The sequence below is a fragment of the Sinohyriopsis cumingii genome, chromosome 1 (genome assembly GCF_028554795.1).
Source record: "Sinohyriopsis cumingii isolate HCF-2022 chromosome 1, ASM2855479v2, whole genome shotgun sequence".
NCBI lineage: Eukaryota > Metazoa > Mollusca > Bivalvia > Unionida > Unionidae > Sinohyriopsis > Sinohyriopsis cumingii.
The window spans coordinates 82,274,478-82,291,353 of NC_142961.1; the positions used below are offsets into that span (position 1 = coordinate 82,274,478).

Consider the following 16,876-nt stretch of genomic DNA (forward strand, 5'->3'; position numbering starts at 1 on the left):
TTGTCCGTAGAGTGCCCCACGATTTTTTGCCATGTTAATTCCCCTTGTCCGTAATCTGACCCACGATTTTTCGCCATGTTAAATTTCCATTGTCCGTAAACTAACCCAGGGGTGTTTTTAATGCTAATTCCCATTGTCCGTAAAGTGCCCCCCTTCACTACTGAGGTTGAATGTCAAATATACATCAAATCTCACAAACAGATCCAGTCGTGCAGTTAAGTTAAAGATCATTGTTATGTATATCTGTATATCTGTATCGTTTTTTGCTTTTTGTTCATGGTTGTTAATTGTAAGGGTCATTTTGTAAACAACATTAGATAGCTCTATGACTGTGTTGCGCTTTAAGATATTTTGGGTAAATATTCGACCTTAAAAGTTTTTCGAGAAGTGATCTTACTGAAGAATTTTGTTAGGAAAATTTACCCTTGTCATATTTCTCTTATTGTGTCTTAGCTTTTTATATAAAGGTTGTAATAAATAGAATTATTCATTCAAATCTTAACATCTGTAGCTGAATCAGTCTTTTAGCTGTGTTCAATTATTATTTAAACGGATTAATTTATTTCAATTATTCATTGGAATCATAAAGTACTCATAGACTTTAGGATAAAATTACAAAGAAGTTGATAACATTCTACTGATTATTTTGTTTGTTTGGCCAAAAGAATGGCAGCCTTGCCTGGACATATCGGTAGAGTGATACGTTGGCTGTTCAGGAGTGCTAGTCAGATTGTCTCGCCCCCCCCCCCCCCTTACTGGACATGTTTTATTTTTTGGCACCAATGGGTTTGGTATTGGAGGGGTCATTATTTTATAAATTTATGAAAATATAAACCATCGCATCTCTCGCAACCGTATCAAAATATTTCATTGCTTGCTCTTAAGTGATAAATGTTTTGTTTTAGTTTTTTTCTGTTTCTTTTGTTTGCGTTTCTAATTTGTCAAGTGTCAGTTGAACGTCAAAGTAACGGATAGAATTAGTAGATGTGCTCTACACAGGTTCGGTCATCCTGACATTATGACTCTTGTCCTCACAATACTTCTTCTCTCCATAACACTTACTTTATTTGCTTTCTTGTCCTCTTTAATTTTGCTGTTGCATTGTAACATATTGTGTTTCAGCCTTTGGAATAGCCCTCTTCGATTATCTCAGTCGTTGTATTGGTGGATTTTCCAAGAGAAATAACGGATGTATTTCATCTCGTGGGTGAAAAACTCAAGTATTTTCACACACTCGATGCGGTATATCCGTTATTCACTCAATACAAAACTATCCTCTGTTTATAAGTTCAGTATTAATGTTGGAATTTAATCTCAGTATAAACGAGTCAGTAGATCCCTGTGAATTGCTGTTGTATCCAATGATATCACCCATTTTCATTATAATGTCAATGAAATTTAACCATTATGTTTTCCATGTGTCGTAACCTTGCTGATCTAACATCGATAGAAGCCTTTTAACAGCGCTGATTGCTGTCCAAACAGAATGTGTAATGGATGTTCTGGTTTTACATGTGCACCTATGATGCAGATTACATATGATCTAATGCTTTGATTTAGCCTTCATATGTCAGACCATTGCTAGTTTGAAAAAGTAGTATTTCATACCTGTTTGATCTTCCTTGCCCATCAGAAAAAAAACGTTTATCAGCGAACATTGTTTTCTAGTATTCAACAGTACAATAGCCTTAGCTATAGTTACATCTGTAAGCAGTGAAAACCACAGCAGATGCAGGATCCCCAAAACCGTGGTGTACAGTTTTATGTTCTTCTATCCCATCATCTATCATGTAATTATTTGTTCCGTTAGATATCCACGGTCACATGTGGCAGAATTCTAAAATTGTTGCAGAATAAATCATAATGCTTTATATCTATGATATTTTTATTTGATTTGATTCATCATTATCGATAGGGAAAGGCATTTTCCTTTCAGACAGCAGTTTCCCTCTCTGGAAATAAACACAATTTGTCAAACGATTTCTATACGTCTTGTACATTTTGTCTATGAAATTACGGTAGGATATACCACGATATTTAGTTGATTCTACCAACATTTGATGTCATCTTGTGATCTGTATCTTTTGATAGAGTCATCATTGTTAAAAATTGAAGTGTAGTTATCAAAAATTTTTAATGGTTTGCACGTGAAAACTAGTCTCAGTTTAGCAAATTTTGTACTTGGTTAAATTTGTTTCATGTGATATGGTAATGTCAGTTGGCCTGAGTTGCTGGACAATGTCATGATTCTTTAATTGATGATTTTTCAATCTCAGATCCATTTATTAGCAATAATGTTTTAGCTTTATTGACTGAAATATTAGCGTGTCAAACAACATTCATCTGAAGTTATAAGTCAAATTTTCTTGCACAAATAAGCTAAATCTCTATTTATTATTTTCCCCCATTCTCTTCTAACTTTCTTATCATTTTTCTCCCTGACCTGCCCATTTCCTTTATTGTAACACCAGATAATTTTAATTTCTTTTACACAGTCATAACATATATATTTTGTATTTCCTTTCCTTTTTATTTTCTCTATCGGTTTTTCTCTATTGCAATTGCAACACTGTAACACCTTACAATTACTGTTGTTCCGTCAGAATGTGGAGGCAGATTCTTGGCCCCTCGAAATATGATTGTGCCCTTTATTTATGAAGTTTAATTTCAAATGCTATAAAATCAAAAAGTCCGTGAAAACTCGATAGTCAAAATCGGTACATATGTACATCATGAATCGTGTAGTGGTTTTACTTCATCCAGATGGTGTAAAGACGTTTCCCGTATAAACAGACTTTGGTTAATTTTGCAACAATTCTTTGAGACTCTTTTATAGTCGAGATAAACTGTTCAAAACTTGCTATTTGCAATCGTGTAATCATTATCAAATTATTAAAGAAATTACAAATATAGTCTGACTCCAGTACAGAAAGCCCTTCTCAAGTGATATCTTCCTTCCTTCCTGATTACCTGTCATTCATCCCAATATCGATTCCATGTGTCCCCCTACCCTAGATGAAATTTATGTATGTTCCCTATCTTACTATGACAATGATCCGATTGCATTTTTGTACTTCTTGATCAATGTATAGGGTTTTGTGGCTCTTTCTTGACTAGGAGTTGTTTTTGCCCTAGGTTTCACTGTAGCATCTTCAACTAATTGTCAGTTAATGACTTTACCGACACTTTAACTTAAGTTTGGTAGATAAATGAAAATGACCTGGCTCAATACTTGCATTTTGTTTGCAAATTGTAATTAAGCAATGGACTTTTCTTTGACAAGGTGTGGTAATGTCATATGTTGCTCACATGGCCTGCAAAACCTTTACTTGTATTTGTTTATTTTTCAGCCCCTGCATGCGAGTTGAATAAGAAGATGGGTTTTGAGAGAGACAATTGGCTAGTCATGAGATAGACTCCTCCTTCTTTTCCCAAAACAGCCAATCCAGTTGAACTATGAAGTTAATTTCTATTTGGATCGATGAACATGCTTGAAATAGATGGCAGAACGATGTTTGTTGTTCGCACCCAATTTTGATCATGAGACTTTATTCCGTTACAGTATTAATGAGTTAATTGATATTTTCTTACATTTACATACCTGATTTTGAAGTGTATAATTATTTGCTTCTGAGGTCATTTTCAGAAGCGATGTTTGAGAAATTGCATTCAGCTATTTATATTTTGCGTGTGCTAGAACTTGCATGTTTGTTATAGAAATGTTATGTACTTTGACGATTTCAGACCATATGGTCACTGACTATTTTTACAATCTGACTGAAAATTCAAAACATGGATATGATCTGCATCAAAGCCTTAGTTAAACATGCGACCTTGATTCCAAGGTCAAAATGAGAGAGCTTCATCTTTTGAAAGAAATTGTTTTATTTTCATAATGATTCGTCCCAGGGGTCTACGAAATATGAGTAAATGGAAAATTTTAGCTTAAACCTTATGACTGTGACCTTAATCCCAGGGTCAGAGGCAGGTGAGAATTCTGCAGAATGTTTTAGCTTCATCATGGCTCGTCCCAAGTATGACGAAATCCATCAAGGGGTTGGTGGAAATGAAAGGTATTGAAGTTTAATCAAATAGAAACACTTTAGCATAAACCTTAATGATCTTGACCTTGACCCTAAAGCAAAAGGGCTCAGTAAACATGTCCTAGAATAAATTATTTTACCTGCATAATAATTAAACCAAAGTATGATGAAAATCTATCAAGCAGTTTGGGAAATTTGTATCAATGCAAAATGACTCTGTCCTGCTTTCCGCTAAAGTGGGGTAAAAATTTTTATTGATTGGCTGTACTTTTATTCAGTCTTACATTCAGTCTGGACCTGTGCTTGTCTATCAACTGTAATTTGTTTGAATTTCAGAGTTAAATGAAAGTATGGAAAGTAACTTTCTGTAGCAGAGAGGGCACTCGGATCATTTTGTTTGGCACTATCTAAATGTACATAATTACTTACTTTACCAGATTTCTTGCACTTTCTATCCTTCATCTATCTGCACTCAGTTTGAAATCTAAAATCTTTTTTTATACAGTTCAATATGAAATATGACAACACTGATAGGAACATAATACTAATTTCTTATTTATTATAATTATGTATTATTTTGTAAATATGAATTGAAATGGAGTATTCTATCTCTCTGTTACTTTAACTGCCAATAACACAATTCTTGATATAACACTGACATTTGTTCATCTCTGAGACAAATCTGAAGAAAAATATAAAAATAAGGAAGGTCACATTTGTCATCTAAAGCACTTATTTATTGTTTGCAATAAAATTTCAAGTGGAAGACTCTTTTTCTTCTGTTTTTGATGTTGCCTATCCTTTATTTTGAACAAGACCATTCTCCTGTTCTGCGTTTAACACAATTTGGCAAGTTTAGATAGAATTATTGAACAGGCAAGTATAGACACGAATTATCAGACAGGGAAGTATTGTTGTAAATTTTACACTACTTTTTGTGTACAAGATTTTTCAACATGACTGCCATGAAATTATGTGTAACATGTAAGCACAGCTGCTTTCTGAAACCATCATCCATCAGTGTTTTTAAAAAGAAGTTAATCTATACATTTATGAAAGAATTATATAAAGAGTTACACAACAATGCTTAAAAACACCATGTGCGTGTATAATATTAAATTCAGTATTTATGCTTCCAAGGCAATTTTATTGCTTAAGACTACATAACACCATACATGACTTTCAATGAGCATAACTTTACTAGATGCATGTTGTGGAAAGGTTAGTGATGAAAAAGAAGCATGCAATGAGCATCAAAATATTTCCTGAATCAGCTATGCAACTTTGAATAAAAATAGGTTCATTGGAAAGTCCCTAGAACAAAAAGTAGGTTTGCTGGAAAGTCCTGTGATAACATAGGAAAGTCCTGAGATAACTTGCATATTACTGTCATCTGTGGACTGCTATAATTTGACTGATTGCACAGTAAATGACTTTACAACCTGAACAAATATGGATGATGACTGCAGAGTACATGACTTGACAACCTCAACAGACAGGGATGACTGATTGCACAGTACATGACTTGACAACCTCAACAGACAGGGATGACTGATTGCACAGTACATGACTTGACAACCTCAACAGACAGGGATGACTGATTGCACAGTACATGACTTTTGACAACCTCAACAGACAGGGATGATTAAAATGAAAATGAATTCACTGTGACTTTCAGTATGGCCTAATTATTCTTCCTGTGATGTATAAACATACCAATTTTGATGAATCAAAATGTAATGAGGTCCTAGGTATGGATGGTGTAATGAACAATGCGTTATAAACAAATTCATCGAAGCATGAAAAATATGCCACAGTAACCTACAGAGGAGTCCCACAGTAACCTACAGAGGAGTTCCTCTTACTGAGATGCATCACTATATATGTAGCTTAGCAAGTGTAGATGAAATAAAGCTTAGGATACAGATGGAGTTACAAACAGGTCATGAACCAACAAAATGAATGAACCCATTAAAGAATACTGTATTCTCACGAACATTCTACTGGTTGGTGAGGGGATAAAAACTGAAAGTTAATGGCATTGAATGGGCAGATTACTATATCCCCACAAACATGCTATCAGATGGTGTGGGGATAAAACTTGGGGGTTCATGAAATTGCTGGAGGTTCGCAACATTGTTGGCATCAATGCTGAAGAAGCCATTGGAAAACTGGTACAGCTGTCTTACTTATGCTGCACAAATAGGACAAAAAACAAATGTGAAAATTATTATTTACACTTCTGATTACAAGCATAACAGTCTTGGAATTTTGACAAACCACATAACTGTGAGATAAAAGACACCTAATCATTTAAAGAAATTCTTCAGCAAGCTAATGAGAGAAAATCGGATTGGTTTCATGTGCATGACAAAAAGAGGCAAACAAAATCATCTTTATTCATGCTTTTATTCAGGTAAATCTCATGATATGTTTAAAATTGGTGGCAGTGAACACATTTTACACACAATATTTGTTTTATATGGTAGACATGGGCATGAATACAATAACCTGGAAAATACAAAGAAATTGAATATGTTATTTTATTTACACTAAATGTACATGCTTGCAATCTTAATCCTCAATATACACCTATATAAACTTGTGAAAGCCAGTTGTCAGCAAGGAGGATGTTTCCATATATATATATATATATATATATATATATATATGACATGAAAGACAGGAAGGATGAAAAAGGTGGAAACAGGCCAGGCATTTGGAGGCTACCTAGGTATCGGTCAAGGCCAAAAATGAATCTGAAACCTTTTAATGTCTAATATCTTGATGTCCGGAGATTTATTTATCATTCACACCTCTTGCTCCACACAATACAAGGTCACTGTAAAAGTGCACAAAAACTTTCAACAGCAATATTCCAGTTTTGAATGCTCTGGCCACAACAGAATTGTAGCTTTAAAAAGTCTTTCGTGGTAATTGTAACTTTTCACTCTAATGAGTTCCATCTAAATGATCATCTTCGCCATCTCAAGGCTTTTTCAAGCAAGGCACAATCTACTCTTTAGTACATTTTCACAAACACGATCACATCACATAAATACATGCAACAATCAAATCTATTAGCCAATTTAAGGCCATTATCGAATCAAACAAGTGCTTTGAAAATAAAACCACCCTAAAACAGGTATTATTAAGGCTAATTCAAACAGACCATTCCAAGTGCTTCAATGATTAAAACCAACGTTACATTTATCTTTGCTAGTGAAAACAAGTCAAGGTTTCACTCATAAGCAGCTGGTAATTTATGATGGTACTCCATGTGTACAGACTCCATCCGCAAACTACCTCAAGTTTACATCAATCTCAGAAGTAATCAATTCACTGCAGAAGTGGAACTCTTTGATGCCTGCATAAATTATTAAATAGTAAAGACTTTCACACGTATCTATTCTTTTAAGTCCATATCAAAAAGCAAGTCCCTGCAGTCCTCCATTGTAAAAATTACACCTGACAGTAATATGAATCTGTCAGTGAAACAAGATATCAAATGTAACAGTATTATTATATGACTAAAATCAAGTCAAATTTGATTTCTTACGATGAAGAGATTAAGCTTTACTGCAAACTCATTTTTCATACACTGCATATTTCTTCCAGGTGGTTCAGTACATGACAAAACAACTTCACCAAATTTGAATGACTAATATTTGGTGTATTTAAATAATTCAAAAATTGCAAGTTTACTTAATGAACTTGTAGACCCTGCAAAGAAGAAATAGTATGAGCAAAGAACAATAGTCCCTGCAAAATAGCATACAATCATCTTAAATCAAGCACAATATACATGACTCAAAACTCTTCAAAATGTTTCAAAGATTTAGGTAAAAGAAATTCTGATTTGGCTCTGAATTAATAGTAAAATCATAGAATTTAAAATATTATCATTACCCGTAATTTTCTCAGTGCATATATAAACGTCATAAAAAGCATTGTATTGGACAGAGTTTTTAGATGGAGTTTTGAATTCCAAGGTTTTGAGAATCCAGGGTCATTTCTCGTGCCACATGGAATTGCAAATTTATTAAATTTATCAGTAAACTTACTGAATGAGTCACTTACAAAGAGATTAACTGCAACATTAGTCGTTTTGACTGAATGAGTCATTTACAGAGATTAACTGCAACATTAGTCCTTTTGACTGAATGAGTCATTTACAGAGATTAACTGCAACATTAGTCCTTTTGACTGAATTAGGTATTTACAGAGATTAACTGCAACATTAGTCCTTTTGACTGAATGAGTCATTTACAGAGATTAACTGCAACATTAGTCCTTTTAACTGGATGAAAAATAAATGTCTAAGCATTACTGTCAGATTAACCACAACTGTCGAAAACAATACAAACATTTCAGACTGAACAAATTACAATAATCAATGATATCCATATTAATAACACAATTCAGTTTTGAATTCTAGACATAGTATAAATAATGACTGTTATAGTTGTGAGAACAATACCATATTAATAATTAAAAGCAAGTGAATGATTCCTAACAACTCGACTCCATGGCCATCATTTCACTATGTGAGATTATGCTACAATCACAACCACTCAACTCCATGGCCATCATTTCAATATGTGAGATAATGTAACTATCACAAGAACTCAACTCCAAGGCCATCATTTCACTATGTGAGATAATGTAACTATCACAAGAACTCGATTCCAGGGCCATCATTTCACTATGTGAGATTATGTTACAATCACAACCACTCAACTCCATGGCCATCATTTTACTATGTGAGATTATGTTACAATCACAACCACTCAACTCCATGGCCATCATTTTACTATGTGAGATTATGTTACAATCACAACCACTCAACTCCATGGCCATCATTTCAATATGTGAGATAATGTATCTATCACAAGAACTCAACTCCAAGGCCATCATTTTACTATGTGAGATTATGTTACAATCACAACCACTCAACTCCATGGCCATCATTTTACTATGTGAGATTATGTTACAATCACAACCACTCAACTCCATGGCCATCATTTCAATATGTGAGATAATGTAACTATCACAAGAACTCAACTCCAAGGCCATCATTTCACTATGTGAGATGAAGTAACAATCACAACATATTATGACACAAAGACATGGAAGATCAATGCTCTATACATGATAATCATGAGAAAGTTAGTCTTTGTCTAGTGCAAAAGTGTATGCCAAGTGCAACAGTCTATACCAATCACCTTTAGTCTTTGTGTAGTGCAAAAGAGTATGCCAAGTGCAACAATCTATACCAAGTGAAAGAGAGTCTATGCCAAGTACAACAGTCAAAACCAAATGAAACAGTCTATGCCAAGTACAACAGTTTATGCCAAGTGAAGCAGTCTATGACAAACACATTTAGCATATGCCAACTGAAGGCCACTACATCTCAGCATCTAAGACTAACCACAGATGCCAACCCCTTACAAAAATCAAATAAGAATAAAGCATTAAAAAGCAGAATCTCAGTACCGTAAATAGCATGCACACATACACACACACACACACACACACACACACACTTCTGTCCATAACGGTAGTTTCACCTATTGTACAATGTTTTTTATTTGCATATTTGAAGAAATCATATTCATTTTATGATTTTGAAAACCAAGATCTAACATTCAATGGGATCACTAGAATATAGTCATACTTTATGACAAGCTACATGCATGTTCTAACAAAGTGACTTGTCAGAAATAAAATCATCTCTTAATGTAATTATGACCTAACTAAGATCCCATTTAAAAAGATTAGGAACTGATTGGCAAGGAATACTGAGCAAAATTCTGTAAGCAAAATGATGTGAATTCCATGTGATTATTGTCAGAAACAAGGAATGATGTGTATTATATGTGATCATTGTCAGAAACAAGGAAATGATGTGTATTCCATGTAATCATTTTCAGAAACAAGGAATGATGTGTACTCTCTGTGATCATTGCCAGAAATAAGGAATGATGTGCATTCCATGTGATTATTGTCAGAAACAAGGAAATCAGTGTATTCCATGTAATCATTGTCATAAACAAGGAATGATATGTATTTCATGTGATCATTGTCAGAAACAATGAATGATGTGTATTCTCTGTGATCATTGTCAGAAACAGGAAATTATGTGTTCTCCATGTAATCATTGTCAGAAACAAGGAATGACATGTATTTCAAGTGATCATGGTCTGAAACAAGGAATGAGGTGTATCCTATGTGATCATTATCAGAAACAAGGAATCATGTGTATTCTATGTGATCATTGTCAGAACCAAGGAATGATATGTATTTCATGTGATCATTGTCAGAAATAAAGAAATGCAATTAGCTTCATCTGAATTAAAATGCTTCATAAGAACATATTAAATCTGCATGAGAATCAAACTGTCCATTAAAGATTTTAAATTTACATTGTCTCTTCATGCTGGCACATATATACAACTTTATCAAAGGACAGAAACCCTTTAACATTCCTCGCAAGACAAAATTGTAAGAAACTGTGAAAAGGACTGTTCCAGAATTGAAGAGGGTGTGGGATTCAAAGGCACTTGAGTTAATTAAATATGGGTAGTGGGGGTAATAAATATTGAGTCAAAAGTTGCATGCATATCAATCTAAAATAAAATTTGATAGGATGTAGGCATCTTTGAGAATATGTCTAACAGCCCAACCTTGATTTATTTCTGGAACAGCCCTAGTCATTATGTGCCTTTACACATGTACCAATTCTCTGTTAAATTCTGCATATGATTGCAAATGACATGTACAGTTGACTTTAAAAAAATATTTTCTCAGTATCTATAGTGAATTAAATAATGTGACAAATACTGACAGGTCAAAAGGTCAAGACGACACAGTTCACATTTGAGTCAAGACAAATACTAACAAATATATCGCTAACTTTGCAAAAATTATTTCTGTGGAAATAGTCACAAAAAATATCCACTCAAGTTAAAAAATTAATTAATGATACATTTGCACTGTAACTTTGCATAGATCATTACTGACAAATATACAATGTACTTTTTGGCCCTTTAAAACCTTTATAGACATATCCATAATATACTTTTTAGCCCTTATTCACATGTGTGCATGAGGCAAACATGACTTATCTATAAAGCTGCATTTGTAATGGTGCAAATTAACAAGTCATAATTATGAAAAACAAACAGGAATGCATGATGAAGATTACCCTTTAAATTATTATTGAAAACATTTCTTACACAACATGGGACAGACAAATATCATCATATTTTGTGAATAAAACATGTGGTAAAAAATTTCAAAAGGTGTCTACTGAATATACTCGCTTATAAGACAAGCCAAACTGCAAACTGCACAGACTCAGATCTGCCATCACATAATGCACTGGCAGATCTTGGTCTGTACAGTAGAACAAACAACAATGACCCTGATCTGCAAACACATTATACTATGGCAGATCAAGAACTTTCTTGTTTGCAGTTTGACTCGACTTATTAGTGAGTAAATATGGTAATACAGGAAACAGAAAGTTCCATTTTTAAAGCACAGTTTCAAAAATAGCTCTTATATAATCACACCTTGGCAAAAACATGATGAAGTAATACAAAAAATATAAATAAGGATGACTGCTTGTGAAATGTTGGAGTATTTGACTGTTTTAAATGTTGTTACATAGATAACGATCCAAGCAATTCAGAATAACTAAATATGTATAAGCTGGCATGTATTTCTTGTGTTACCCTTTGTTGTGTGTGTGTGTGTGTGAGATTTGGATTTTTAACATAGCTATAACAATTTTTCAGTCATATCGCATGATGTCTGCAGTGTGGCAGTTTATAGCGATGTCTAGCACTGGGGCATCATGCTGCTGACATGTAGCATGATGTCCCACCCAGTCACATTATCCTGACACGAGGCCGACCAGTCCTAACACTAACCTTTTAATGCTGAGCGCCAAGTGAGGCAGGTGTTAGTACCATTTTTGTAAGTCTTTGCTATGACTCAGCCGGGGATAGAACCCATGACCTCCTGTTTCTGAGGTGGATGCTCTAACTACTAGGCCACCAGAGGGGTACGTCTTAACCAAAAAAAGGGCCATGAATAGAAGAGTATGGGAAAAAGTACCCCATCCCTAACTGCCCATTGAATAAAGGTACCCTGTCACTAAGTGCCCATTAAATAAAGGTACCTGTCGGTAACTGTTCACACAATAATAGCTGAATGAGCATCTAAAGATTCATCAAATTTGCACGAGTTGAAAGTCATTTACAGCTCTTATTAAATACCAAGAAAGGTGTATGCTGGTGAGTAAATATTTATAGTATTACCATGTCAATGAAACCAAGTTCACCTTCTTAAAAGGCCACATCATATTGCTTATGTTATAACAGGTCTTTTTTTAACTAAGCACTGATTTTTAAAACAGCAGACTGCTACCTTAACATATTTATAGTGCAAATGTAAATCTTTATTGTGGAGACAACAACTGAAACTCAGCCTAGACTTGTATCATTAGCTATCCCCCCCATTCCCTCTCAATATTTTCCTTTTCATCCTTTTATTTACAGGATAATCAGGAGAGAACATGAATCTAATCAGAACTTGCTAATGTAATTTAAATTACCTGATATTATGTATGTATACATATCATAAATATCAGAATACAAAGGAAAAATACATAAGCAATCACACACTTACAGAACAGTTTTTACTTGTGGCACTTGGTACTAAGGCACATTCCAACATTAACATAGCAGTGGATAGTTACAAGTTTGATACGAGCAAATTCAGTGATTTTTTTTACCCTAACCGAACATGATGAGGTCAAAAAAGTATACAGTGATGAAATATGGCTGACCTTTGTGACGGAGATGTAACCTGGAAAGTAACCAAGTTTCATAGATCTATCTCAAAGGGAATTAGAATAAACATGCATAACAGGTAGGACTGACCAAATCTCAGAACCTGACATCCCAAACTAATCAATTTCAAAGTTGCAAAGAGAAATTTTACAAGTCACTAGTCTGAGTCAAGTGCTTTTGCTGACGTTAAGAATTTTTAGAAAGTCAGACAAATGGCTATTTTCATGCCGTAATCACTTTATCTACATTTTTCAGGCCATTCATATACTCTGGGCATACTGAATGCTTGATTTTATCCCTCTTCATATATTTATTTACATCCTGTATCACAAATACCAGTGGTCATTGGTTACTGTTGCATATGTGTTCATTCTATTACCGCTTTACTGGGACAAGTGACCAAGTCATGACCAATCAAAACATGAAACAAAACAAAGCTTGTATGATTAATCAGCATATTTTAAATGGCTTCTTTGTACTAATTCCAACCAGACTCTCCCAACAATGATTCACCCTTGAATTTTAATCCAGCTAGTCAGTCCAATTAAATTTCTGGTAATGACAGGCACTACCTTTTGATAATAAACCAGCTAGTCAGTCCAATTAAATGTCCAGTAAGGACGGGCACTACCCTTTGATTTTAATCCAGGTAGTCAGTCCAATTAAATTAACGATAGGCACTTTACTGATATCAGTGTCTGTTCCCTTTAAGAACAGATTAAATGGCAGTGATGATTCTTTAATTTGTAATTGATTATACATAGAATTAACTTTCACATCTGATAGTGTGTTAAGCAAAATAATGAGTGAATAATGATAATTACATGCTGTCTCTATTTAATAAAGGACAAAATGGATGTCATGATCACTTTAGAAGTAGTTGTCACGCAAGGTGATATTTACTATGTGGATAAAATCAGTTTACTAAATTAGTTTGCAAGAAGTTATTAAGGAAGATTCTTAGAAGGAAAATTCATGTGAAAGTGGAAGGTTAAAATGTATGACTGCCACAGAGTAATAGGTAACTATTTGTCCAAAGAGAGATAAGCCAGACTGTGTGTGAATAAAAAAATTTCAAATATGACATTACTAAGAGACAAAGATATTTTCAGCTGCATTGGATTCATAGTTATCAGTTTTGAATTCATTTGTCAGAACAAAAATGTTTATCAGTTACTGATAAATTAAGGAATGAACCAATCAAATCTCATGTCAGTTTTGGACCTCACAAGGCCTGTATGGCAAAGTATATGCATGACACTAGCCAGCCAAACAAAATTATCAAATTTGGAATTGTTTACTTTCCACTAGGAAAGGCCCTTTCAAAACTAAATGAAATTGATGTGAAATAAATGAGAGCCCTCTTTAACACAGCCTACAGTCAGCCCATTATGAAAAACCATATGGGAATGCTCTGTGCACTTCAGAAGAGCTGTGCTGAACTTGTGCTTATTATAAAAACAGATTCGGAGCAAAAGATTTCCTTCTATCAATCAATCAAGTCTTGAGAGAAGAAGTTATGGAAAGTCTGAATTCCAGTAAATTCCTTTCCTGATAGAAGTAATTATGCTACTGCAATAAAACAAACATAAAAGTGCATATAAGATACCTGGACAATGGAAAACTGAAAACCTCTCATGAAACAAAGTGTATAATATACATGTTTTTAAAATTAAAATTGTTTTAAGAAATATGTTGTACATTAGTTTGTTCATTCTATGGCTTAAAGTGCATAATCGTATCAAATCTTGACAAGTGATTAAAATTTTGAGACAAATGAAAAGGTAAGTGAAACAAGCACAGTTTCTGAAACCACTTGTCCTGGATGAAAAACAATTATATTTTGCTCAGCCCTGATAGCGCAAAAAATTATTGGTGGCCTTACCTTTGGAGATAAGACCTTGATCATGATGCATGAGCTGTCATAAAACAAACAAAAATAAGTGTAACAAAGTTCATCTTTGAATCTCAAAAACACTTTTTGGTAAAAAACAGAAACAAAAATAACAAAAAATATAACCAGTAACCTCGACCAAGAAGATGGGGTCACAACTTTGTTGCAACACATCTTCTAGTAACAATATACAACTATATCTATTCATCTATCTGTTCATCTTGAAATACTCATAAGTTATATGATGGAATAAAAAATGTGAAACCCAATATATTCACCATGACCTTGAAAAATGACCTCCATTGAGGTATGCAACACACCTTCTTGTGATGATATATATGCAAGCGGTAAATTTCATCCCTTAATCTCAAATAGTTTTAAAAGTAACAGTGGAAAGATAAGTGATCGGAAAAAGAAACAAATATTGTCCTGTTACATTAAGCTTAAAAATAGGGTTCATTCCTTAATCTCAAGTGGCTCTAAAGTTATAGGGGTCAAAAGGAAAGTATTTTTGTTGTTGTTGTTGTTGTAGGGTTTGACGCCATTTTTCAGTACACGATAGGCTATACATGGCGGCCAGTTTTAATGGTGGAGGAAGAACCCGGGAAAACCTGGGAAAGAACCGCCAACCCAAGAGAAGCTACCGGCAAGCTTTCTCACATACCCACACTGGCTGAATCTAAGACTCGATCCAGTGCAGACAGAGATGAGATGGCAGTGATCCGTAACGGAGAGTGCTTTAGACCACTCAGCCACTTGGGACCACAAAGGAAAGTAACAGTAAACTTAAAATATTGCTCTGTGTCACTGACCTTGAAGAAACAACACTCAATGAGGTAAACAGCCACCATCACTTTATTTCAAATGGCTTCAATGTTACAGAGCAGAAATAAATGAGACTGAATTATTAGATGGATTGATGCACAGAAATGAAGATATAAACTTTTAAATGTGCAAGGCACAGGTTTAAATGACAGGCTGAAACAGTGAAAATGTTTGGCAAAAGTTTACAACCATTTCACAAGCCAAGGGAATAAAAAGATATTTTCACTTGCTCCATTTGGGCCAATTATCTGGACTGCATATCAATCTATGTCAAAACAGATGCAAGAAAAGGTCAAACTGCAATTTATACATTACTATGCAAGAAAAGGTCAAGTTGCTATTTATACATTACTATGCAAGAAAAGGTCAAACTGTAATTTATACATTACTATGCAAGAAAAGGTAAAGTTGCTATTTATATATTACTATGCAAGAAAAGGTCAAGTTGCTATTTATACATTACTATGCATAGCCTCAAACATTAGATTAGTAAAATATTTTCATATATATCAATACTGTGAGAAAACTTACTTTTACTTTTAATATTGTTTTTTTTTTCAGTACTATTCAATGAGGTGACTTATTATACAGGGATAAAGACCATGAAAAGTCTGAAAAGTTCAAAACATCTACTTGAACATCCATAAAGAATTTGAACCTTCTCATTTTTATTTTAATTTCATAGTCCCCCCTCCCAATTCAGCAAGTGTCTAAATTTGCAAACCTTGCATTATATATATATATATATATATATATATATACACACACACATACACATACACAATTGATACTCTGGTCCAGGATACAAAAAAGGTTTAATGACTGTTTAGAGTATAAACTGTTAGTTCATATTAATAAATCTAATTTAGAAATGTGTAAATGCAGGCTCTTGATTCATCTGAATATTTCTGTGCAGCATTCTGGAGGTAAGTTTTATGATTGAGGAGGTTACGGTCAAAATTGGAAATTTTTATAGACAGAAGACAATATTTTCCTATAATATTCTAAAGAATATCACAATATGGGGAATAACTTGATAGTTAACAGAGACTGTAATTCAAATGACTAATCAAAATAAAATTCAGGGGTGGGGACTGCATGCAAGAGTACTGTCTTTTGGGAAAACAATAAATGTCCTCCCTCTGACTGCATCACATTTAATGGAATGTGCTGTACAACAGTAATTGTCTTCAAAATAATTTGTGAAAGAAAAGAACTGTACAAAAGCATGCACATAAATAACCTGAAAAATA

At 33.9% G+C, this 16,876-nt stretch overlaps 1 protein-coding gene across 3 annotated transcripts in view; it reads left to right on the plus strand.

Annotated features, from left to right (window-relative positions):
* Positions 1 to 4,809, plus strand: part of LOC149807238 (uncharacterized) — a 50,527-nt gene extending 45,718 nt beyond the window's left edge. For all 3 annotated transcript variants that reach the window (XM_089963936.1, XM_089963930.1, XM_089963922.1), the window contains exon 6: positions 3,351 to 4,809. In XM_089963936.1, coding sequence (XP_089820062.1) covers positions 3,351 to 3,415 — 65 coding nt within the window. In that variant the 3' untranslated portion in view covers positions 3,416 to 4,809. The remainder of the gene's footprint in view (positions 1 to 3,350) is intronic.
* The last annotated feature ends 12,067 nt before the right edge of the window (positions 4,810 to 16,876 follow it).